The 27,343-nt window shown below is 44.4% G+C and overlaps 1 protein-coding gene across 2 annotated transcripts; it reads right to left on the reverse strand.

Annotated features, from left to right (window-relative positions):
• Positions 1-5,115: 5,115 nt before the first annotated feature.
• Positions 5,116-25,424, reverse strand: LOC146174967 (kunitz-type protease inhibitor 3-like). 2 transcript variants are annotated; one of them, XM_084583342.1, is made up of 4 exons: positions 25,285-25,424; positions 20,284-20,386; positions 12,421-12,477; positions 5,116-5,330 (listed from the first exon to the last, which is right to left on the reverse strand). In XM_084583342.1, the coding sequence occupies exons 2-4, from the start codon at positions 20,360-20,362 to the stop codon at positions 5,137-5,139; spliced, it is 330 nt and encodes a 109-aa protein (XP_084439468.1). In that variant the 5' UTR covers positions 20,363-20,386; positions 25,285-25,424; the 3' UTR covers positions 5,116-5,136. The 2 variants fall into 2 exon arrangements, with proteins under 2 accessions (XP_084439468.1, XP_084439467.1); XM_084583341.1 differs by lacking the exon at positions 25,285-25,424 and having other exon boundaries at positions 20,284-20,528.
• Between the last annotated feature and the right edge of the window lie 1,919 nt (positions 25,425-27,343).

The following is a 27,343-nucleotide window of genomic DNA, read 5'->3' on the forward strand; positions in this document are numbered from 1 at the left end:
ATCGTTGTGGCCGCTTAGAACGTTGGGCATTGCGCCTCCAGGAGTTTGATTTCAATGTTATTTGTAAGTACTGCCGAAAGCTAACCGACGCTGATAGCCCATCCCGCGCGCCGGTGACCCTCCTTCATCAGAGGCCACCGACGACGATTGCTTCCTCGGAGCAGTCACTACATCCGACCTCGTTTCCGAACAGTGTGCCGATGCGAAGCTGCGACTTATCATCGACCATCTTGAAGGTTTGCACCCTACAACAACTCGGTATCTTGTTCGGCGGCTGTCATTGTACTGCCTCCGCAATGGGATGATTTATAAGAAGAATTGAGTGCAAAAACATACCTGCTAGTCATACCGGCCAATCTAAGGCACGAAATCCTCCTGGCCTGCCACGACGAACCAACTTCCGGTCATCTTAGGTTTACACGCATCCTAAACTGTGTTCGGCAGAACCAATACCTGCCACATCTTTCTCCGAGCGTTAAACATTACGTACAGACTTATCGGCAATGCCAAGGCGAAACAAACCAGCTCCCAAGCCATCCGGCATGTTGGAATCTATCGAGCCACGTCTCATAATAACGGCTTGAGGGGCTAGTTGATGAAATGTGGCGCAACAAACACAAACACAAGAGAAGATACACGACACACCAGGCCGGAGGAAAACTTGTACCCATTGAAAAACCGGTGGGTAACCGGCGGCACCAGGGATCGAACCCGGTACCTCCCGAATGTGAGGCTGATGCTCTACCACAAGGCCACCTTTTTGTATTTCTTTACTGCATGAATTAGTACAAATACATCAGTAAAAGATCGTGGTTGTCATGCCCCTTGGCTGACAACCGTGTCTAATGGACTTTCATTACCACAAGTTCGCCCATCAGACTCGATACCTCCTCCGCAGCCTCTTGCTGCTTCAAAATTTCTTTTAGTTTATACACTTGTTCAACAAAATAATCACATACAGATCGTGCATCGACATCACAGTGTCTATAAGCCATCCTACTCCTCCAAATACTGTGAATGCCCAATAGCATGATGAGGTCATACTGAAAATCGTCAATAATAGTTGTCAAGTACCGAATTCCATGTGGCGTCAATGGCAGGTCTTTTTAAGTGTCCCAGTAAAACACCGCATCCCAACAATCCAGGAACACGTGCTCAACTGTTTCAGGTTTCCTACATAGTAGACAGTTTGAGCCCCAAGGTACCAAAAGGTCCTTTTCTTCATCCATGTTTTGTCTGTGAGGGTTCATGTATGCATTTTAAAAGGAATGTTTTTACGCCCGGTGCAACAGTCATGTTTTTAACTCGTTTGAGCACATCTTTCCTTGGGCCTTCACTGTATAAGGTTCTGTACAATGGAGCTGGGAACAATTGTGAAATAAGGTCCTTGTACAGTCGCTTAGTGGTACCGTCGCTAAATACTCTACAGAGTACCTCACGCGCAAAAACTTGAACTACCACACCACTTCTCGCAGGAAGCGTGACACAGTGTATCTCCGAGCAGAGCATGAAGAGACTATAAACTCTGGAATTGCACTGGATAGCATGATTTGCATAAAGGTTCTCAGGAATGCATCATTTTTGGTCACGTAGGAAACAAAACCTTAAAACCATCTGCCGCACATATAGATGCATTAGAGACAACCCTCCGTCTTTAACTCGTTCCCAGTTGGACGAACAAATGACCGCAAATACACGATGGAACCTTTGTATATTGCTTCGAGCACAATACAATACTTGAAGTAAATACATTATTCTTGACACCAAAAAGGTATTGCTTACAGTCGCACGGGCGAAAATAGAGAGGTTACGTCCCATCCATCCTTTCGTCCTTTCCCGTATTTCTTCCGTTTTTTATTCCAGTAAATCGTATTTTCCCCGTATTTGTCCAATGGGACTCCCAAATAAACTCCGGGCTTTGTAGCCCATCTTACTCCACAGAGGATTTCAGGTTCCTCTTCCTATTCCCCGTGCCACACTCCGGGACTTTTCTTTAAATTAACAGCACTACCAGTCTGCCTGCAATACCTTTGTGTTACTTTCAAAGCTTCCGAAACGCTTTCGCGATCTTCACAAAAAAGCGCCACATCATCAGCGTATGCCAATATTTTCATTTCACATACTCCCAGCCTAAAACCACGGATTCTTTAGCAATCACCATTCTACACAATGGTTCCAAATATGTAGCAAAGAGGGGAGGAGACAGTGGACATCCTTGCCGCACAGATGCTCTTATATCAATTCTTTCAGATAACACTTTGTTAATCATAAGGCGTGTAGAACAACATGCATAAGCCATTTTAACTACTTTCAATACAACGGCACCAAGACCAATATGTTCCAACAAACAGTACAATATTTCATGAGAGACACGATCAAATGCTTTTTCGAAATCAACTTGAACCATGGTCACTCTCCGGTTTAGAGCATCGCAGCACTCTAACACACTACGGGCTACATGAATATTAATAAATATGCTTCTGGTCTTTATTCCACATGTTTGATGAGGTCCAACAAGATCTTTTATAATGTATTGCAATCTCTTAGCTAACACCTTCATCAGAGTTTTATAATCAACATTTGTTAACGTGATCGGTCTATAGCTTGTAACTTTTAAAAGCATGGCTGACTCATCAGTCTTGGGAACCAAGACCGTATGCGCGTTGCTAAACGACGGTGGCAAATAACCCACATCAAAGCACTCCTTAAAAAGCCTATAGAGCATGATAGCTAACTCACTTTTGGGGCTCTTGTAAAAGGCCGCACTCAATCCATCTGGACCCGGGGACTTTCCGACATTCAATTCATCAATGGCCTTTTCTATTTCCTCCACACTTATTTCGTTCTCTAACTCTTCAGTAACGTCTTTGCCTAATATTGGCATCAGGGGCAAAAAGTTATCTCTAAACTCTTGCTTCGGTAAAAAAAGGGCCACATAATGGGCTGTCGCCGCGCAAGGTGGACTTGTTGTCCGATGGCGGAACGAATCACTGCCACATCGGCGCAACTATTTGGGCCGTGACCCCTTTTCCCAAGCATTTCACCCCCGAAGAGCCGAGAACCAGGCTGGGGGAAAGCTTGTACTAATTTAAAAACCGGTGGGTAACCGGCGGCACCAGGGATCGAACACGGTACCTCCCGAATGCGAGGCGGATGCTCTACCCCGGCCTGGCGCCCGGCTCTCACAGGGGTGTGCGCTTGGAAGAGGCTCCGCAAACCCCGCTGCGCTCCTTATGGGGCAAAATAGTTTCAAACACTTCAGCCTGCAAAGGTGGTTCGAGTTACCGTGTTTCACGGGGTTCAAAACTGAAAACGAGTCGTGTCCTGCACACGCGAATACTCAGAAAAGCCTTGTTTCAAGTGCGAAACGCTTTAAGCCAGCGTGTCCAAAGACGTAAACGTTCACTGACACTGATGAAGTTCACTTTTCAGAGATCACTGCAGTCCCATGGCGAGTCCGGATTTACGGCTTATCTGACTTTGTCGAAAGACGTAAAGGTTCACTGTCACTGATGAAGTTCACTTCTCAGAAATCACTGCATTCCCATGGCGAGTCCGGATTTCCGGCTTTACGAGGTACTGCCGGCGAAGTTGCTTGATTTTTTATGAACGAATTTGTGGTTAGACATGGTGCACCATCGGCCAACATTACAGACCGAGGAAAGGTGTCTACAGCTCGTCTACTGCGGGACACCTTAATTATCAGCCATACCGAGCATCGCACAACATCAGCGTATCACCTTCGGACAAATGGCCTTAGAGAACGACTCACCAAAATTTTGGCAGAAATGATCTCAATGTACATTGACGTTGAACATAAAATGTGGAACAAGATCTTGCTGTATGTCACCTTCGCTTACAAGATGGAGCCGCAGGAAACCACGAAGTTTACGCTGTTCCGTCTCGTATATGGCATGGAGGCCCGCACAATGTTGGATTCGATGCTCCCGTGCGGGGATGAAGCGCTCAAACCCGATGCCGCCTATTTCGCGGAACAGATCGAGCAAGCACGTCAGCTGGCCCGCTTGCATATCAAGTAGCTGCATGCCACCGACGCTCGACACTATAACCTTCGGCACAAGGAAGTCCACTACGAACGTGAGGACCAAGTGTGGGTGTGAACCTACACTTGGTCCTCACGTTCGTAGTGTGGGTGTGAACCCACACAAAGGCTTGTACGAGAAACTGTTTCACCGGTATTTCGGACCCTATAAAGTTCTTCGTTGCTTAAACAGAGTTAATTACGAAGTTATTCGAGATGGAACTGTGACCGTCAGTGTTCGGCGTCAGCGGCCTGATATTGTGCATGTGGTGCGCTTAAAGCCGTACTTTTCCGGTGACTGAGCGCTGTGTCAACGTCGCGTTTTGTAATCTTAACGCTGCAAGTGAGACCTTGAATTATTGTACAGTTCACCTCATTCCTAACTTTTTTTCTCTTCTCACCTTGACATCCGGACGATATTTTTTTCACGAGGGTGTGGAGGGATAATGCCACGTGCTTAGCGCCGCACGGCTGCCGTGCTTGGTGCCGACAACGACGAAGCCACTGTTGGCTACAGAGGCGCGCTGGTTCTGGACACTGTTAGCGGAGCTAGAAGCCGACCTTACTCTCGAGTATTTGTCTACGTGTACCTTCACGGCTCCCTGTGGCTTAATTTGTGACAATATATATGAGAAATATCCAAACCCATATAACTGTAAAGGCTTGTTGTTACAAGTGCAACGTATTTGAAATCTCATGCAACGTTTCGAGCAATAAATGTTTGATTAACAGATGTACTGAATATCTTAGAGCTGTTGCTGGTACACTATACTGCACTACAATATCCTCAAAATAATCTTTGTTTTTAAGAAATGAAGGGCAGCAGCTCTTGTTTTGGTTTGGTTAATATTATAGTAAATACTTACTCTTTAGAGTACAATATCCGCAAAAATTAACCCAAGGCGAAGGAAAATAATTGGCTTAGAAGAATGGCTAAATGAAGTATATGTTTTTCACTAATAAATTCCTCCGAGGTTCTGGGGTATTTGTGAGCGCACAGAGGTAAGTCTATCCCGTAAACTGTTTCATAAAAAGATTTTCTTTATTATTATTTAACTGACGCAGACATTGAATAAACGAAAGTTCCAACTTTTTTATTCCGAATCATATTCATACATTTTGTCCACATTGCATGCTGCAAGACACTGCTCAGGTGTTTCGAAGTTGTTGCAATTGCCACCCTGCTGGTGCCATTCGAACTGTTCGCAGCTTCCAGTTCGGTTGTTGTAGTACCAGCGCTCTAGTCGTATGCGGTTCCTGGTGCCGCTCACTTCAGGACAAGTGCACACTGCAGAACAAAATGTAGACAGAAGGTAATTTTACAGTAGCACATGCTAAGCATTGCCGCATATTCCAGTGATAATGTAGCACGAACACCTGCTATGATCTCCTGAGACAGCATCGTGTCGTTTCAAGCAGACAAAAAATTACCAAACTCGCTACCAAAATAGCGTCAGCGTTCATTTTTAAGGCATTTGTATAGAATATTTAAAATAGCTTGTCAATCTACTCAACAATTAGTGCGTTGCGTGTCATAGCGATTATACATTATATATATGTGGCTGATCACGATACGAGATCCTGATATGAGCTTCATCTCTTCGGAGGCCATACTCTGCATATTTAGAAACGTAAACATAGCATGCGGACTTCCGTATTGCCTTCTAGCAGAGTTGGTTTTAAAGCGCATTTAAGTGAAAGCAAAAAAGGAAAAAGTCGCAACCGATTATTGTGGTTACGTTTTTGAAGTCAAAATGCGAACTTTGTACAAAGATTTCTACAAATCTAGAGCCTGAGTGCAGTTTTTTTAATCCTTGTGTATATAATACTAAAATATGTTCGTCAATCTAGTAAACAATTTTTATGTTGGATGTCATAGCTATAATATATTTCTGTGCCTGATTTGTAAAAGAGATCTTTGTATGATGTTAATCACTGCTGAAGGCCTACACTGCAAATAGAGAAATGGAAACGTAGGGCCCGGGCTTCCGTATTCTCGTCTAGCATAGTTGATTATGGAGCTTGTTCATGTGAAAGAAAGTAAGGAAAAGGTAGACACCTATTAATGTGCTTGTTTCAGGAGTAAAAATGAAAAATTCAGCACTAGCCATGCCACCTAAAAGTTACATAGTATATCATACGGCCTTGAAGTTACTAGGTGTATTTCGAGGGAAGCTGAAACTGTTTCAACACTCTCTATCAGTTTTTAGGTTAGGAGTAAGGTTTTATTGGCCGGAGGACCAACTCCGAAAAATCAGCTGTGTCCACTTGCGACTCCAGCACGAGCCGCTTTTTCTTCATCCTCATCCTCCTTTGCCTCTTCTTCTGGGCGTCACACTTCTTCCTATGCAGTCGCAGCTCGCTGGCTGACTTAAACAGCGTCGCGTCATCGTTAGTGCTTTAACGAACAACGTGGGCGACTTCCCTTTTCGCAAAGCGATGGCCGCTAGTGGTGAGGCGAGCAATTCGATAACTAAGGTCGCTAAACTGGGCAAGGACTCCAAATGATTCATCGTAGTGGCAGCGTAGCATTTGTGACAGACCGTACTTCGCGATTGGCCATCCAACAAGCCCAAATCTTCAAGCTGGTAAGTGAAGTGACGGTGATGGGAATCGTGCCAAGCTTTTCAGCAATCCTGAGAGGGTAAGATGCGAAGGCAGGCAAGCCGGCGGGTTTCGGAAAACAGGTTTTCTCGGCTACCGAGGGATCTTCATCACTACAGCGGAAAACGTGAAGATTGTGTCCAAGGTATATCATCGGTGGCGAGCGTAGAGTAGAAATAATGGGCGCAAGCCATGACCGCGGTATTAAAAGAGTAGCTAATTAACAGTAGGACGCGGTTCCAGTTTTTGCGATCTATATCGATGTAAATAGAAAGCATGTTAGTGCGTTCAGTTAAACTGTTGGTTGGACATTATAAAGCGATGAATGGGGAACGAGAAAGAATTGGTAGACATATAAAAGCTAATCATTAAGCATGAAGTGAACGAAATAAGGAGGTACAACATAGAGAAAATTGAGCATGCTGTGAGGAATGGCAGAAACCTTAAAGCAATGAAGAAGAAATTTGGCATAGGCAAAAATCACATGTATGCGCAAAGGGACAAGACGGGCGATGTCTTCACGATTGTGGAGAAGATCTTCAAAGTAGCCGAGGAGTTTTATACTGATCTCTACAGTAACCAAAGAAGTCAGGACAACCATGAGATAGACGATAGGGAAATGCAGTTAGACGTTTTGCCCGTGACAAAGCACGAAGTTAAGAAAGCATTAGAAACTATGAAAAGGGGTAAAGCAGCTGGAGAGGGTCAGGTAACTATATATCTATTGAAGGACGAGGAGGATATCGCCCTACAATAACTCTCCCCTCACCCCCCCCCTGTAAACGCACTGCGTGGTGTAATTGACGGTATCGGAACCATGGAAGAAAGTAAACATTATCCTAATTCATAAGAAAGGGGACGCTAAGGACTTTAACAATTACACACAAGTCAGCTTACTGTCTGTTACATATAAGGTATTTACTAAGGTAATCGCTAATAGAATCAGGGCAACCCTACACTGCAAAAAATAAAACGATCAAGCTGCTATTTTGGAAGGGTACTCTACTATCGATCATATTCATACCATCAACCCGGTGATAGAATAATGCTCGGAATATAAACGGCCCTATATATAGCGTTCATTGATTGAGAAAAACATTTGACTCAGTAGAAACATCTGCAGCCATGCAGGCATTTCGAAATTAGGGTGTAGCAGTGCCGTACGTGAAAGTGCTTGGAAGATAAAGTGGCCGCACAGCGACTATAGTTCTGCATAAATAAAATAAAAAAATTCCTATAAAGAAAGGTGTTAGCAACGAGACACGATCTCCGTAGTACTCTTCAGAGCTTGCTTAGAAGAAGTGTTCAGACACTTGAAATGGGAGCAGTTAGGGATAAGGGTAGATGGAAAATACCTCAGTAATCTATGATTTGCCGCCGCCATTGCCTTGCTATGTATCTCAGGGGATGAATTGCAAATAATTATTCGCGACTTAGACAGGAACAGTAGAAAGGTAGGCTTGAAATAATTACGCAAAAGACTAAGGTAATGTTCAACAGCATCGGGAAGGAACAGCGGTTTACGTTAGGTAGCGAGGCACTGGAAGTAGCATGCGAATATTTCTACTTAGGACAGGTAGTAACGGCAGCTTCGGACCATGAAAGGTAAAACACAAGGAGAATAAAATTGGGATGGAGCGCATTTTATAAGCACTCGCTTATTATGAGTAGCAGCTTACCGGTATCGCTGAAGAGGAAGGGAAATAATCATGGTAGAAAAAAATTACCGACGATTACGTTACTTCCTAATGCGAAATTTGAGCGCAGCAAATAAAAGCTCTTTCACCTTTTCGATACATTGAGGCAAAGAAATCGAGCAACACATGTATGCGCTATCACAGAATTTTTTTTTTATTTTTCACACGTATTCCTTTAACAAAGAACGGCAGCGGCAATTTCGGCTCGGGCGGTGCACATATACAGATCCGCCACCACCGATCTGGCTCTCTGATTGCACCGCACATGGGTTGCATTGGAGGAGGAGCGAAGAAAGGAATTAAGTTCGAGCCGGCGCTTTGACAACCGGAGACTCGCAGGAAGAGGGGGGAGGGGGGCGGCGTGTACACCCAGCGGCAAACGATGGGGGCAGAAGCGCGCGCAGCAAGCGGACACCGCGATAAAGGGAGGAGGGAAGAGATAGCAGCGACTGACTGATGCTGCTGACGCCGATAGTGAATCAACCCTAGCTGCGGAGTTGGTTTCAGGGACAACGCCGCCGATGCCGACGCGAACATTATGATACCCTCGCTTCCGCAGCGCCAAGAACCAGGTCTAGCCGTGGGAAGGTGGTCACGTATTCGTCGACGTGCAGGGGCCTACGTGAAATAACCGGCGCGTCGGCAACTGAAGAGCACCCTATCCGCCACACAGGAACAGGGGGGGGGGGGGGGGGGACCCTCCCCTCCTCTTTCTGCATGGCGGCGACGGTGTTCTATGCAGTCACGTTATCTTGACTCTCTAGCGGCGTCAGCGGCATCCAGCGGTATCAGTCGGTCGCTGCTAGCGCTGGGGGGATGAAAGGGGGGCGGACCTGGTTGCGAGGCCGACGACGACGCCGACGCGAAACCCAGGAACGGACGCCAAAGAGCTGTGATCTAAAAATTCTGCAGGAGACGGAACAAGAAAATAGACAACACGAGCGCCGACTAACAACTGAATGTATTCAGAACGTGAGCGTATGAATCCACTGAGGGAGGTATGCGCAGGAAGGAAAAAAAAAAGACGATGAAGGGACACAACGTCGTTCAATGCGTCATTCTAAAATGTGAACCTGAAAAAAAAAATATACCAGGAAAATCTTTAAAACTTTGATCATTGCCCGCAAAGGCGCTTCATGAGCAGGCATATCTTAGGTTTCGTTGTCATGCTACGAGCTAATCTACCTTAACTGTTAATGATGAGCATGGCATTTTTTTCGTGTTGACGTTGCGCGCTTCTTCTTTTTCCTTCCAACGATATGTCGCTCAGTGTATTCATCGCTCACGCTTTGTATACATTGATGTTAGTCGGCGCTCGTGCTATCTATTTACTTGCCCCGTCTCTTGCGGTATTTTCTTGTACCATGATTAGTCACAAACTGGCCCAGTAGCACACTTCGATGAAAGTATATAATAGTTGCATCTTACCTGACATATGGGGCATAAACGTGGAGGCTGACAAAGAGGGTTGTACTTATGTTGAGGACAACGCAAAGGGCTATGGAACGTAAAATGGTAGGAGTAACATTAAGAGATAGGAAGCGAGCAGAGTGAGTCAGAGAAATAACTCAAATTACTGACATTTTATGGACATCAAGAAGAAATGGGCATGGGCAGGATATAAAGTGCAAAGAGAGGATAGCCGTTGTTTGCTTAGGGTAAAAAACTGGATTCGAAGGGAAGGAAAGCGTAGCAGCGTACGGGAGAAAATTAGGAGGACGGATGAGGTTGAGAAGTTCGCAAGTGTCAAGCAGATGCATTTAGCACAGCACCGGGTAACTGGAGGAACATGGGAGATACCTTCGCCCTGCAATGGGTACAGCCAGGCTGAGCTGATGATGACAAATGGCGAAAGTGGAAAACACATAAACGTATAATCTCTTCCACGGCGTCAGCAGCAAAATGGCGACCGCGGCCGTTAATGATACCTCTTGGTGGTTCATGGCGGAGACCTATCGCCCTTAATATGTAAGAGACTTTACAGGCATTAGCCCCGGGTATGGCTGCTGTCTCGCGCTATTGAGTGAGGTTGTCCACGCAAACAATGCTCCAACGGTTCTCATTACGGGATAGTGGAAGGAGGACCAGACCCAACGAGATCAATGTCCACTAGCTGAAATGGTGCACGGGTTGGTGTCAAGCGTAGATCTGACTGTCGCCACACTTTTAGGACGTTTTTATCCCTGACACTGGATGCAACTGGCGACGTACCGCTCAGTAGTTCTCATTTTCGGCCACTAAAAGGGCTTCTGGCTGGGCACTGTGGAGCTTTTTCGCTGGGTGGCTTCGGCTCAACCAACCAACCAAGATGAAGCGGGGGCCAGTAAAGGAATAGTTTTTCTTGCAGAGCAGGCGATCCCGAACAGAACATTGGTTGGAACCCAATCGAACTTGTGCGGCTGTGAATAGGTTCCAAGGTCGGGTCCTTTTACTGGTCTTCGATATACGTGGGGATGTTATGATTGCCGGTAACATGAACGAGGCGCAGTTCTCGAAACCAGCGGCGTCAGATTCCGTCGTAGGAATGGCCAGGCTCAAAATACCGTTGCGGCAGCGTGCTTACGACCAGTTTTGTACGTGGCTGTCAAGTAATAACTCTTGTAACCGCGGAGCCTAGCGTGTAAGGCGGCAGCAATATTGATGAAACCCACACTGCGCTTTGTTAGAGTTTCCTTGAATCGAGATCGGTGCCTTCTTGTTATTATTGTGAAAGGCTTACTTGGCTAATGAATGGAGGGCAAAGACGCGTCGATAGCAAGTGGCTGGCCGGTTGAGACAGCAAATATGTAGCCAGCCTTTTTCTAGGCCACGGAAGTGGAGAGTGGAACGACGGCATGAGCGAGACTTTGCGCAGCGGGCCTTGTCAGAAGAGGATGGGTAGAGAATTCGCCATCAGAAAACCTGAAGGTATACTGGCGGGATCGTGTGACAGAAAGTCTATGCTGAAATGGATTGCAATAACAACACCAGCCGTCGTTAAGAATCCTGCATCGCAGTATCCATCGAGGACACACTTTGACATCAGTGTCGACTAATAAATATCCCAAAAAGCTTAACTTATTTTCACCAGTTAATGGGAATTAGGTGCAACATATGGTATTTGCAATTTTAAATTGAATTGCTTTTATTTATGAAATTACTTTATAATAAATTTCGCTTTTATAAACGTCTAAGCATAATGGTGATAATAAAGTCAAAAACACTTGTATTGCAATCTAAACACCTTACTAAATGTCAGATCCAAGGCACTGTATTTTTCTTCGAAACCGCATTTAAGCCCTGCAGCCTAAGGTTGAATTACTGCAGAAAAAGGTTGTTGATATGTGCAATTGTGAGAAAGAAGCGAGGAGTGAACAATAAATGCATTATTCCTCGAACGCATATGACGTATTTGTGACCAAATTAGACTCCTACAATTGATGCCTGAAAGCCTGGTTGAGGAAGATGCTGCATGGTTTACCTGCCATCAGAGGGACGTTTAACCCTGGCAAAAGATTCAGAATTTTTCACGTGAAATCCTACCATAAGACCCCACATTATTTACCGTATATGTGAGCAAAACGGCAAAAATTACAGCATTATTATTAAAGCAAGGCCCAATGTGCAGTCTAGAATTCTAGTGTAAGTGAAGTCTAGCATGATAGCATAGTAGAGCCGGTTGGCAACGAAGGCCGAATACACTGCGCAAAAATATTGCGCTTAATATTATTAGAATACACCACGTCACAATACTAAACGCCAATACTTTGGCTCCACTCCTTATCGAGGTCGCGTTTCATACAGAGGCTTCAGTAATGGTCTGAGTGTTCCAGAGTTGGTACAAATTTTCTCATACCACCAGTTTACAGTTTCATTTTTATTCTGCCAGGCTTAAATCAGCAACACAGAAAAACATCTTTACTACTGAATGGTTGTTTACGCAAAAAAAAAAAATGATGCCACGCGAAATGTAGCACAGTGCCTAATATTTCGTTGAACAATTAAAATTAAGACAATTTGAAATTACATTTATTACTAAATTAGTGAATATTTCGCATTTTCAGTTAACTCCTATAAGGTAGAGGAGAGAGCACTCACTTTCAGGGTAGCGGCACATCACAGTTGGAGACTGCCCGCGAGCGTAGTATCCACATTCTGCATAAAGAGGGAAACGCATTGTGTTTACTATCCACAGCTGTCATCAGCATCGATCAAAAATAAAGAAACATGTGCGCTAAATTTCTTATTTTCAATAATACCAAGCATCACCTCATTTGGTCTTTTGTTATATAAACTTTCGGGTGATGTTTGTTCTTGCTGACCGCATTTCGCTACAGTTCTAGCTCACTGTGCTGTTTTGCGGCGGCGAATTGTGCCATCGCACTCACAAAGCACAGTTGAATATAGACTACGCGTTAAGCTCTCTGAGCTTGTGGCGAAGATGTAGGGAGGCCGGAAGAACAAAATTAAGTTTAGGGGCGAGCCACAAAACTAAAATGGCCAAAGAAATCTTATCTTAAAAGGTATTGAAAATCAGGGCTCTACGAAACTTATTTACTCGAACCGTGGTCTAACAAAAAAACAACAACAAAGTGATAATGAGCACGGTGAAGAAACAGCGCACACAGGGATAGCAAGGACATAAAGGAAACACCACAGGCGCTTGGTGCGCCTCAGTGCGCGCTGTTCTTTTATCATGAATCTTCCCCAACTAGCCCACACACCTGCCTTTGAATGAAGGGCAAGAGGCCTAATTAACGCCCAATTTCAGTGGTCTCTGAATACTGAAAGGTTTTGAATGGGTTGTACAGCAAAGACAATTGACATAAAGTGCATTGTTTTAGTGCAAACATCTGGGATTACATTATTTTCAACAACCCTGGAAATAAACTTATTCGGATGAACAAAGAAAAGTATTGGCAAAACGAAATGAGAGCCCTTCGGACGGACCTGCAGGTTATATGCTTACTAATTCCGCATTTTGTTTCTAACCGTGAGGCATAATACTGGTGGTTCAAGAACTGCTTTAAAATAGAGTTTTTTTAATCTGATTGTTTACAGCTGAAGAAAACTTCGGCGTTATTTTCATTGTGTCTCTTCTGGTATCTCTGAGTGTTATGAGCGTCCTTTTGTTGTTTTTTTTGTTTTCAACCGGCCATTATATACACCTGCCAGTGTCTCGAGACAAGACCGCCATGATGTAATACCTCATATTCGGGGCCTTTGAGGCATTATGTATACATGCCATACTATTACATGGTAATAGAACACAATGTAAATGCCATTTGAATAGCTGTGACAAGCTTGCTAGAGGGCTATGCGAGTCTCTTTTTGTAAAAAGTTTAAAATAAAATTCACCATTTAGATTTATAATGTCCAGCTTTCGGCACTTCGAGAAAAAAAAACCTTGTGCTGTTAGTAATAAACATTTTGTGTCTTAATACAGTTACTGTCCCACTATTCACCGGAGAAACCCGAGTTTCTAAAACGCTCAACAAACGGGTCCTTATAATTATAATAGAATGAGCCCTTCCTGTTTCTTTTCAACAGAAAGAAAAAAGCTCTTTTAAAGCTGCTCGATGAGTAGGGCTAGAGTGCATTGTTCGAGAAAAATCGCATGTAGAGGGGAACATCATCTTTCATCCTCAAAAAGTGCTTTATTCTTATACTTAGCGTTTGTAACATCTGTTCATCATCATCAGCCTGACTATACAGCAGGGCGAAGGCCTCTCCCATATTTCTCCACTTAATCCGGTTCTGTGCTAGCTGCATCCACTGGACCCCCGCGGACTTCTTAACCTCATCCACTCACCTAACTTTCCGTCGCCCCCTGCTACGCTTTCCTTCTCTTGGAATCCAGTTTGTTACCCTAAGCGACCATCGGTTATCCTCTCTTCGCCCTACATGTCCTGCCCATGTCCATTTCTTCTTCTTAATTTCCACTAGAATGTCGGTAACTTGAGTTATTTCTTTGACCCACTCTGCACGCTTCCTATCTCTTGATGTTAGCCCTCTTGGAATCCAGTTTGTTACCCTAAGCGACCATCGGTTATCCTCTCTTCGCCCTACATGTCCTGCCCATGTCCATTTCTTCTTCTTAATTTCCACTAGAATGTCGGTAACTTGAGTTATTTCTTTGACCCACTCTGCACGCTTCCTATCTCTTGATGTTACCCCTATTATTTTTCCTTCCATAGCCCTCTAGGTTGTCCTCAACTTAAGTTGAACTCTATTGGTTAGCCTCCACGTTTCAGCCCCATAGGTGAGTACAGGTAAGATGCAACTGTTGTATACTTTCCTCTTGAGCGTTACCAGTAAACTGCTAGTAATAATCTGTGAGTGCTTGCCAAATACGCTCCATCACAATCTTATTCTTTTTGGTATTTCCTTTTCATGGTCCGGATCTGCGGTTACTACCTGTCCTAAGTAGGAATAATCGCCTACTACTTCCAGTACTTCGCTACCTAATGTAAACTGCTGTTCCTTCCCGAGGCTGTTGAACATTCCCTTAGTCTTCTGCATATTGATTTTCAAGCCTACCTTTCTACTTTTCCCGTCTAGGTCACCAATCATTATTTGCAGTTCATCCCCTGAGCTGCTTAGCAAGGCAATTTTATCAGCAAAGCGCAGATTACTGAAGTATTCTCCATCTACCCTTATCCATCTGCTCCCATTTCAAGTATCGGAATACCTCCTCTAAGCAAGCTGTGAATAGTACTGGGGAGATTGCGTCTCCTTGCCTAACACCTTCCTTTATGGGAATTTGGTTACTTTCTTTATGCAGAACTATGGTTGCTGTGCAGCCACTATATATATCTTCCAGCACTTTCACGTATGGCTCGTCTACCCCTGATTTCGCAATGCCTGCATCACCGCCGTTCTTTCAACTGAGTTAAATGCTTTTTCGTAATCAGTGAATGCTATGTATAAAGGCTGATTATATTCCGAGCATTTTTCTATGACCTGATTGATTGTATGAATATGATCGATAGTAGAGTACCGTTTCCGAACACCTGCTTGATCCTTTGCTTGATTGCAGTCTAAGGTTGCCCTGATTCTATTAGCGACTACCTTAGTAAATACCTTATACGTAACAGACAGTAAGCTGATTGGTCTGTAATTTTTTAGGACCTTAGAGTCCCCTTTCTTATGAACGAGGATAATATTTGCATTCCTCCATGGTTCCGGTACCGTCGTTGACACCAGGCACTACGTATACAGTCTGGCCAGTTTCTCTAGCACGATATCCCCCCCCCCCCCCTCCCCGTCCTTTAGCAAATCTGTAGTTATCTGATCCTCTCCAGCTGATTTCCCTCTTTTCATAGTTTTGTAATGCTTTCTTGACCTCGTCCTTCGTCACTGGTGGAACGTCTGACTGTTTTTCCCTGCCGCCAATCTCGTTACGATCCTGACTACTTTGGCTGCTGTAGAGATCTGTATAGAACTCCTCGGCTACTTTGACTATCTTTTCCATATTAGTGATGACGTTGCCCGCCTTGTCCTTTATCGCATACATCTGGTTTTTGCCTATGCCCAATTTCTTCTTTACCGCTTTTACGCTTCCCCCGTTCTTTAAAGCATGTCTAATTTTCTCCATATTATACTTCCTTATATCAGCCACCTTGCGCTTATTGATTAGCTTTGATATATTGGCAAATTTGATCTGGTCTGTTCGATTGGAAGCTTTCATACTCTGGCGTATCTTAATCAAATCTTTCGTCTCTTTAGACAGCTTACTGGTATCCTCTCTAACTATCCTACCGCCTACTTGTACCGCAAACTCAGTAATGATATCTCTGAAATTATTGTTCATGGCTTCTAGGGTAATGTCGCCATCCTCGCCATCCTCGGTTAGAGCTGAATTCTGTATCTATTATGTAGCGAGATTCTGAATTCTTCTGCCCTCCCCCTCACCGCAAATTTGTTGATGGGTTTCTTTCTTACTAATCTGTTGTGTTCCTTCCTCAGATTTAGGCTAATTCGGGACCTCACCATCCTGTTGTCACAGCATCGCACTTTCCCGGTTACCTCTACATCTTGTACAATGGCGGGGGTTGAACACATTATGAAATCAATTTCACCTTTAGTCTCGCCGTTAGGACTTTTCTATGTCCATTTCCGGTTCTTCCGTTTACTGAAGAAGGTATTCGTGATTCTTAAGTTATTGCGCTCTGCAAACTCACCTAGTAACTCCCCCTTGTTATTCCTAGAACCGATGCCATAGTCACCTACTGCCTGGTCTCCTGCCTGCTTTTTTCCTACCTTGGCAGTGAAGTCGCCCATTAGTACAGTATACTACGTCTTTATTTTTTGCATTACCGATTCTACATCTTCGTAGAAGCTTTCAACTGCCTGGTCATCATAACTACATGTAGGTGCATAGGCCTGTACAACCTTCAGTTTATACCGCTTATTAGGCCTAATCACGATGACTGCCACCCTCTCATTATTACTATAAAATTCATCTATATTAGCCGCTATATACTTATTGACAAGGACACCTACTCCTAGTCGTCGCCTGTCTGGTAAGCCTCGATAACACAGTAGATGCCTATCCTTCAGTACAGTATATGCCTCCTTCGACCTCCTAACGTCACTAAGCCCTATGACATCCCATTTCATCCCTTGTAGTTACTCTAACAGCACTGCTAAGATAGCTTCACTAGCTAGGGTTCTAACGTTAAACGTTGCCAGGCTCAGTTTCCAATGTCGGCCTGTCCAGCGGAGCCAGAAGTTCTTAGCACCCCCCGCTGCGTCACAGGTCTGACCGCCGCCGTGGTTAGTTGTTCCGCAGCCGCTGGTGACTGATTGCTGGGGTTTTATGGAGCTTATCATGAGAGGTTGTAGCCAATTACTGCACCAGGGTGGCCAAACCCTGTCTGGTGAGGGAGTGCGTTGCCGGAGGTGTTCACCGGCATCAGGTCGCGCCCCAAACCTGTTTATGCATTTCCATCGACACGCTGATTTTTTTTTTAAATACGGTGGAGAATTGCGCGGCACCGGGATTTGCACCCCGGTCTTCTTGCATGCGAGGTGGATGTTCTACCGCTGTGCTGTGCAAAATCGCCTCGTACACAAAATGAACGAAGATCTGAGAAAGACTGTCGGAGGCCGAAACGAATCCGGGGAGCACATATTAAGTGCCTGAAGATGCAGCTTTAAACGGGTACCAGTTTTTCGGTACCCTTGATGTCATCCAATGGCAATTAGAGCATATATAGGCCCATTACGGGCCGCAGTGGATTGAGTTTTCGATATTAGCAAAATACTTCCTGAAGTCAACGCTACCCGCAGCTAGAACAGTGCATAAACCAGTTTGGCGCACTCCGATGCATGTCTAATATTGTAACGTCATGCGTTATTTCCGCAAATAAATCACAGTTCACTAACATTTCTGTCCTAAAGTATATGATGATATGTCAACATCGGAGATGCTTCTGCAAACGAAGATTGTGCAGTGTGTTTATCGTCGTTGCCTCGGAATAGTAATAAAACACTACACGAAACACTGGCCTCCATCGTTTTTTTGAACTTGTCGTAATATGCAGTTGTCAGCATATGGATACAAGACAGCCTCAGGGGCAAAAACAAAGTATCACAACAAAGATTAGTTGTAAAATATTGTGCACAAAAATTCATGATGGGACATCACTTGCCTACAACTTGGTTCACAGAGCACAGACATTATACTACAAAGCAGCAATCAGGGCATGCTTCAAAACAGCAGCGTTCTTCAAAAAATCGCAAGGTAAAGCCATCTATGGCTGTTTTATACCACAATATTCGGTAGTTGTTGTACAGTTGTCTAATCCTTCGCTTGGTTCCAAACACAAGCTGTTGTGTTGAACTCCTCTGTTTTTTTGTAGTATTAATTTTTGGTAAACTTATTCTTACGTGTGACCAGGATTGTCTCAGAGCCACGAATTTCTACGAAAATCGTTTGATTGAGCCTTGCTCCTATGGCTAACACTTCAGCCCATTTTAAATTGGGCGAAATAGTAATACCTTCATTATTATTTACGAAAAGGTGTACTCCGTTTCTCTTGGCAAGGGCTAATCTCTAAACATACTTCGTTCTCCATATTTGCACGTTGGATATAATAAATACTGGCTTTTGCGCCTTCTTCGCGAGATCAGCGATAGGACTAGCTGCCGTTTTTACGCAAGACAAACTTCCTTCTTGTGGTTGATTTATAAAAAGAACCCTTCAAGTCCAGTCCAGCTGCTTCACTTTACACCAACCTATGCAAAAATGATTTCTGGCTCTAAAACTTTGTTTAGAACAAAATAAATATTATTCATCTTTAAAGTAAATACATTTAGAATTCTAATTTATTCTTTCTAACGTTTGCAAGAATATCAATCCATCACGTTCATTGCCCACTCCCAATGAACTCTGTTCTTGCTTCCTACCATATTTCACCAAATGCACCTATACGTTTCCATTCAACTAATATATGCGCATAAAGAGATCAAATTGCAAGATTTTGTGCCGTTCTCATTTTACATTGTTAACATAAATCTCTCATCTGCTTTCCATTTGAGGACGAAATGGAAACAAATTATTCACAGGCATCCTGGCGGACCTGCTAAGTTCTATTCTTAACTTCGTATTATTTTACTGTCATCATACGAGACAGAAGTAGCTGTCTTCGATGACTATCTCTATTATCTTACTAATATCTATTTTCCGATACCTTTTGAACAATTCACACTTTTCCTGAACAGGTAGATATTTTATTTCCTCAGCGGTCATAATTTTTGTAGTCTCTTATGGTTTTTCGAATATGCGCTATTCATGAATAGAATTCATCTCAAGAATAAATTGGTAAGGAAAACTTAGAAGTTAACAATTCTTGCCAAGGCGTACTCTGTTACGTTTACTCCACTCCTTCTTCATCTTGATATCTCTATAGGTCATCAGGACCAGGAATAAATCAGTTTGTGAGTCAACAACTTGATTTCTGTTTTTCGTTTGCTCTGACCAATTTGAATTGTTCCATTTCTTGCTCTACATTCTGCGTGAAGGGTATACCATATGCAATATTATCATATCATCAGAACATAGAAAAATATTTTCGCGTGTTTTATCCACATCGGAGATCATGTGCGGCTTCATTCAACTTTTGTGAGCAATCGTCCTGGCTCTCACTAATCAACATTCCATTGAGAGAGCAGTTTTTTTTATGAAGTACTTTAATATCTTAGGACATTAAATAACTGACTGATTGTAAAGAACCAGCTTAGTGCGCATTGCCGCTTTCAGTTTCCGGTTTCTTTTCCCCTGTACCGGTAACCAGAAATCATATAGGGCAGCGAACAACGATTCCCATGTGTTATATTTTGGGGCTGAGATAGCTGAATTGCTTACATTTCGCTCGCTTTTCACAGCTTGACGCAGTACCATGCTCTGGCACATTATATTGTTCAGTGCTATCCGGGCAGAACCTCAACGGGCGTTCTAGTTCGATAACCAGGTAAAAAAATAATCTCTATGATACGGAACAAAATGGAGGCTATTTTTCATTAAGCTGAGTTCTCAACTTTACAGTGAACCTATTAAATTAAAAGTTCATGAATTAATCACTCTTAGATCAAGCCTAAACGCTGAAGTAACAGACCATTTTTAAGAATAACGGTGGCTGAGACAACATTTATTAAATTGATACCTTACGGTGCATGAGGCAACTCATACCTCCATCAATATAATTCTCTGGGTAAAGGTAATATAAATAATCACCAGGTGTCAGCCGGTTTATTCTTGTCGGAGGGGTGGTGTTCGACAAAAAGTTTGAATGGTAGCAATATATTTTCATAACAATCTGTTGAAGCAGAGAGAGTTGTACTCTACATTCTTCGAGTAAATTCATGGCTTGATGCAATTAATTTATTTGGCAGCCTTTAATGCGGAGTTATAATTTTGTGCAGCAATTTCGGTAAAATTTATACGAAACCACTTACCTTCATCTGCCCTTTCTGCCACAGCCAGTGTCCAGAGCACAAGAAACATAACAGCCAAGCAAGCTACCTTTGCGAACATGGTTACTGAGCCAAGCACACGACTCTGCAAATGAAGGGTTTTAGAAAGCTTTATATTGTGTTCACGTCTTCCCAATGCAATAAAAAAGAAAGAAAAGGCAAGATGTCTGTTTCATGTGTTCAAAATGCAAAATCTACGTACATCGCAAGACATTTCTTGAATTAGCGGTAGTTTCTTTGAAAATTACGTGCTTTGCCTTTATGCTTAACCGTAATTAAGAAATACCATTTCCATTCTGTTCATTACAGTTCTGCCTCAAAGAAACAAAATTGTAGTGTGCACCTCTGTTTGACGTCAGCGGTCATCTCGTTAGCTAGTGAATGCGACCGCTTATCGCAAAAAAAAATGTTTTTTCCTGACGTGCGCACTTGCTAAACGTAGACCGAAAAGGGCAGTTTAATGTTTCAGAGCAGTTTCCTTTAAAATATTTTTATTTCAAACATCGCGCGCCTTCTTTATTCAGCAAATGTAAAATCTCCCGTGCGAGTGTCCTTTTCTGGTATGGATAATTGGCAAAGCAAATACCAATATTAGAAAGGTGAAAGTTTTAATCTTTTATTACTTTCTTCGTAAGGTATGGTGGGGGGGGGGGGGGGGGGTCCCAAATGTCTCAAGCTATTAGCAGGCATCTCTGGGTGACCTCAAATATTTTCAAAATTTGAGTCTCAACGTGCTTCATATTGCGTATAGAAAGTAATTAAGCTTCCTGAAACAAGTTAAGCTTCCTGAGCACTAAGCCATAGCACGTGGTATTGATGGCACTTCAAAGAGCTCACGTGCTATATTTCATTCGCTGTATGGAGAAAAACACCGTTCTGTGAAAAAAATTTTAAATTTAGATCGCTAAAAAATATCTTGAGAATAATGACATCTTTTCTATAAAAAAAGCAGTGAATCTCTTTATTGGAGCTTACTTTCTTAAACATCCATTACTTATTAATATTTCTTTCCTAACGCGACAGGCCTATATTATAATAAGCCTATTATGCTATCACTGAAGCCTTGACACGTTATTAGCAAAAGTAGAGGAGTAACGGACTCCAACAGTGCCTTTAGGCAAAATAAAAGAAGTCAAAGCGATAGACGACTGCCGTCGGAACAGCAGTCTTAACTTCAAATTACGATTATTGCACACGTGAAAGAAAATCTCATATCTGCGTGAGCGCAAGGACATGAAAATCTCGTATTGCTCACCCTATCGACCCCTTTCTTCATCGAAGAAGCAAGCCAACGTAAAATAAACCTAACAATTCAAGCCTCACTAACATATGTTTTTTTTTAATAAATATGCAACTGTTTTTTCGCGAGGAAGTTTAACGGGCTGTTCCCTCTCTTGTCCCCTAGCACTGCAAGAAGTTTCAGAAACGTGTCTGTCAACTTGCCTGTGGATCAGCTTCTATACACATGTGGGGTAGAAAAGGAAAAAGCTTTTTTCTTCTGCTGATTTTAACCTGATGTTCGGATTTTCATTTGCGGCAATGCGCAAACAAATTGATGACGGTCATTAAGGGGCTATTTGGAGAACTAAAATGCTTGCTATTAGGCCAGTTGGTTCTGGCGCATTGCTAAAATAATTTAACCGCAGAAAAAAGTATAATGCGAGACAACGGGACGAAGCGCCAACTTCCAACTCATTTTTTTTTTTTTTGCGAGGGTTGGGGGCCAAGCCGTTCTTTATGCAGAAGTCGACCGTCCTAGCACGACAGGTGTTGCCGACGACACATGAGATTCAATCTTTATTGAAACGCTGAGACCCTTCACACAAGGAAGCATTCACTGTACGAAAAATATAGCCTAAGAGTACTTGCTGCTGGGCTAGTTTGTTCTGGTTCATTGTTAAATATATTTAATGGCGCGAAAAACGAGCCCATAGAGAGAAAATGGGACGAAACGCCAACTTATACCTCGAAGTTAGCTCCGCGGTGCATTGGTTTGCTTAGAAGCTGCCAGGCTGGACGCTTCTGACCCCCTGGGAAGATTGTGTAAGCCTTCTAAGCTTTTCACTTGTAAATATCATCGTCATCATCCCACGCACCGCCTATGGCAAGCGCCTCGGTTAGCCATAAAAAAAAAAAAACGACAGACACGGCGTGACTTGACATGCAGTCTCGATCTAGGCTTCTTTCACCATATTGCCGCGAACCATTCAAATCTTTTTGATACTTTTTTTTTTTGCAGCCGCTGGCATGCGGTTTTATCATTGCGAATCTAGCACGCGAATCACATCTGTATGCTTTTCTTGTTCATGCTTGTTCTTACGAGACACGGCTAATCATTCCCTTTGTTGTGGCAGATGATTCGAAATGCATCTGGAAGGAAGCTGTATTTTGTATTTCTACAATGTTTCTGGTTATGCGAGTCATTATTCGAGGTTTTAGCAAGGTGTTACTGCATCGCTTTGAAATTGGGCGCTGACGAGGAAAACGGGCATTCATATCGACGACCGACGAGCATATTTGCTGTTATAACCATCTCCCTATTGATTAGTCATTTTGCGAGCACAAGTTAGCCGAATGAAAAGTTTGCTTTAAGTGCAACGCCAGTGTCTTCATTAGTGGCCACCTGGATTTTAACGACTACGTGGCATTTGGTGGAGGTGCTGCCCTTTGCGATCCCGCCTACCCCTTCCAGCAAAGACCTCAGCATCGTTCCTGTCGCAGTTGGCGACCAGCCTACAGGTCACCTAGCCAGCCGCCGACTGCAATGGCTTCAAACCAAACACGGTCTTCTGCGGAACACTGTTAGACATAGGAAGAAGGACCCAACTTCGACAATGACCCAGGCTGCAGTACCTGTTGTCATCAAGCAGCCCCGACAGCCCTTCATTTTCAAGGCAACCCGGGACAAGATCCAGAGGACTGGATAAACCAGTACGAACGAGGTGCCGCATTCAGCAATTGGAACAACGACTTGAAATTCCGAAACATGTTCCTCGCTCTTGATGAAACAGCGCAGATGTGGTTCTCTGCTAGAAACTTCGACGCTACAGCTAGACATTGGAAATAACCTCTGTGAGAATATACGTAAAGTCGTCTGTGAAGTAATGCACCGGTTGCTTCCGTCATCCGAACAAACCCAGGTAGAAACGCTCATGGACATCTTCCGTGATGAAGTGCAGCAGGTGCTTGGGGAATGCTACCTTGACGGATATATTTCAGCAACTACAAGCTATAAACTACGCCGTTTTCCCACGCCATCCTGCACACAGACGCGAACAACCTCCTTCTGAACGCCACTTCTTAGCCCCTGCTCGCCACGCCTAGTACGACATTTCAGGCCCAGAAAAGGCGACATCTGGAGGACATCTAGCAAACGCCAGCTGTGTTTCTATTATGGTGAGGCAGGCCACATTTTACGCCACTGCCCATACAGGCACATCGCCCTACGCGGCTTCGCCATAGACGCCCCATGACCCCGTCCTGGCACACGACCAGATGAAATCGAACTCTACTTGCGCAGGGCACAATCACCAAGCTGTCGGTACTACTCTTCATGGACGAGAAGCGCCCGATTTGCGACGTCTGGCCGCAGCAACGTCCACAGAAGGTCTCTCGGTCCCGTAGGAGATGCTAAAGGCAGCAACCTTTGGAAGGAAGGTTGCTACACATCGAATTAACGGAGATCCTCCACTAACGACGAGTAACGACGACGCACCCTATGAAGATAAACCGCGAAGATCACGCGCCTAGGCTCTAAAGTGATACCGCCTCTACGTACGACAACTTCGGCGAGAACATGACCAGAGTTTAAGCCGATACCGCCACCCAGCAAAGTAACAGCTGTGTACCCCGGCCATAACCTCAATAAACGAAGGAGCCGACATCGTACACTAAGGTCCATGCGCAATCCAATGCCGCGAACAAGCAACCTTAATACTGCTGTCGACATTGCACAGTAACTGCCCTAGTAGTCAAAAGAACTGGCTATTCCGTCCTCAGTGGACCGTTTGCCTGCCAGTTCAAAAAAGTAACGACCCCTAGAGATGATTCGCTGATTTGCAACGCTGGTGGAGCGCTCAATACTTTGCCGGGACGATGCACTGGATTAAACGCTAATATGTGTACTTAGCCCACGGGCTTCGTGCTTCTGCAGCAGTGTTCGCACGTCGTGATTTTGGGCACGAACAACGACGCAGTTCCAGTGCCTACGACATCGCCGCCTGCTGAGCAAGATGCAAGAGTCTCTCCTCCACCGGTATTACGGAAGTCTACATGACAACGAAGGTCGGTGCAAAGACAGAAGCTTTAAAGAAAAGAGGAGAATGACATGACGTGGTGTATGAACACGTGTCCAAGGTGGTTGGTTCAGTCGTGGTTACAGTTTCCGCAGCGAGCGCACTCAAATATAGCTCGCATCTGTTCTTTACCCTGGGTCTTATTTTGCCGCGACAGACCCTGCACACAGCTGTTTCGTTATCAGACGCTGCTACTGCTGTCACTTCTTTTGCGGCGGCTTTTCCTGCCATGGCAACAGTTACTGCTTCGGCCAGTGTAAGAGCATCCTTTGCGAGCAGTCTGTTGGACGGCGTGATCTCTGATCCCGCAAACAACACGGTCGCCTAGCATACAGTCAAGGCTGGTGCGTAGTATACGGTCAAGGCTTGTGCTAAAACTGCACTCATCAGCAAGCTTGCGGAGCGGAACGACATAATCTCGGACGGATTCGCTGCCTGCCTAGTTTCTAGAAAAGAACTTGTAACATGCGAAAACTTTGTTGCACTTTGGCGCATAAGGGTTGTTAAGAAACGTAACTTCTTACTTGTAGCTTAACTCATTTACTTTTCGTGGAGCGCAGCATCCATACAGAACGCAAATTGTCTTCATTGACTGTACAGACACCAAGAGTGCTCATTTTTTATCTTCTGCCTTAATACATTTCGTTTCAAACAGTGCTTCCAGGAGAGTAAAAAAAAAATGTCCCACTTATCTTGCTTTTCGTTGAAACTTGAGAAGTCGTTGTTCGCAGCCATGGCCATTACCGTAGGCAGGCCATCGCTGCAGAAACACCCAATCCCGCGGGCTGTACCCCTTGTTGCTACTGTTGTAGCGGCAAACCTAGTGACAGAGCCGGTTAGGTGGCGAATGCAGAACGAGCTTTCTTTTCGCAGAAAGAACTATATATCAGCAGCTTGCCTGATGACGTCACACAAACGAACCAATCACCTTAGATAAGTGTCCATACACCACGTCATATCGAACTTCTTAAATGAACATATGACGATCATCGAGCGCCGATGAAAGGTTGTCAATATCTCGGCCTATAAGGCCATACCTGTTACGACGACTTCGACGCAACACGTTGCTTTTAACGCCGTCAACGGTGAATTGACCATGCTGCCCGATAAAGCGTCTTAGTCTGCGTGGGTAGCGCAGACATCAAAACTGTAGAAGGTGTCATCGAATGAAACACCTCGTTGCTCTTGGAGCGAGGTATCGGCATCGCAAGAGGCATCGCCAACTTCCAGAAAGGAGAAACATAGATGCTGGTAGCAAACTTCACCACAGAATACCGTCATCTCAACAATGGCACGATGACAGCTTTTCACAACGAATTAGCAGACATACAAGATGTATTCACTATCCCCGAGCAACCCCTAGAAAACGCACCTGATCGAGTCCGTCAGCCTACGTTTGACATCAATTCGGCAATAACCTATCGCAGAAAAGACCAGATTCGCAGTCTTCTTCGAAGCTACATCGAGTGCTTCTCGTCAGAATTGAAGGTGTCATAACCACCACTTGTCAAGCTGCGTATTACGAACACACCCGATCTCTGCACTAAAGCTCTTACGGAGTTAAGGCACCAGTGAGCTAGTTGAGGAAGTGTTTCGTGACGACGTCCTCCAATCATCAACGAGCACCTGGGCGGCACCAGTCGTTTTGCTGAAAACAATAGACGGGACACTTCGTTTCTGTGTCGATTAGCGCCGTCTAAACAGTATAACAAAAAAGGATGTGTACCCTCCCCCACACATCGACGGCACATTGGACATGCACTGTGATGCAAGGTACCTCTCATCGATGTACTTAAATAGCGGATACTAGAAAATCAAGGTCGATGAAATAGATAGCGAGAACATCGCGTTATCACACCGGACGGCATCTTCGAGTTCAAGGTAATGCCATTCGGCCATTTCTCTGCATCCGCAACGTTCCAGCGGCAAATGGATACCATACTGGCCGGCTTGAAGTGGCATATTTGCGTGGTGTGCTTAGACTGCGTCGTTGTCTTCTCTTCGAGCTTTTAGGTGCACCTGCAAAGGCTTCGCAATAGTGCTTGACGCAATCAAGTCGTCAAGGCTAAAGCTAGAAGCCGCTTCGCTTACGACGAGTTGTTCTTGGACCACATCGCAAGCAAGGACGGTGTTCGTCCAGACCCAAACAAGACAGCAGAATTGTACGCTTCCACAGCCCGGGGACAAGAAAGCTCTGCGCCAATACCTCGGACTATGCCCGTAACACTGACGATTCGTCAATACCTTTTCACGCCTTGCCGAAACTTTGGCGCTACTTAGAAAGGCAGACGTGCCGCAAGACGCCTTCTATCAGACCTGAATGGCTAGTAAACCTAATACCAGCCCCCGCCAAATCGTTTTAGTAAATCGGAATTGATCTTCTTGGCACATTCCCGACTTCATCAACGGGTAACAAGTGGGTCATCATGGCCGCCGATCATTTTACCCGCTACGTTGAAGCAAAAGCATTGATGGTACCGCCGGAGAAGTTGCCACGTTTTTCGTCGAGCGCATTCTCTTGCGACACGGCGGCCCCGAAGTGCTCATCACTGACAGGGGTACAGCATTTACGGCGGAACTCCCTCAAGCTATTTTGAAGTACAGCCAGAAATGCCATTTGTGGACCACTGCGTACAATACACAGAGCAACGGACTTACGGAGCGCCTGGAAAAAAAAAAACGTTCGCTGACATGATCGCCTTGTACGTCAATGCCGAACACAAGACCTGGGACGTAATCTTACCGTA

Source organism: Amblyomma maculatum, chromosome 11 (genome assembly GCF_055883805.1).
Source record: "Amblyomma maculatum isolate TAMU_Amacu chromosome 11, ASM5588380v1, whole genome shotgun sequence".
Taxonomy (NCBI): Eukaryota; Metazoa; Arthropoda; class Arachnida; order Ixodida; family Ixodidae; genus Amblyomma; species Amblyomma maculatum.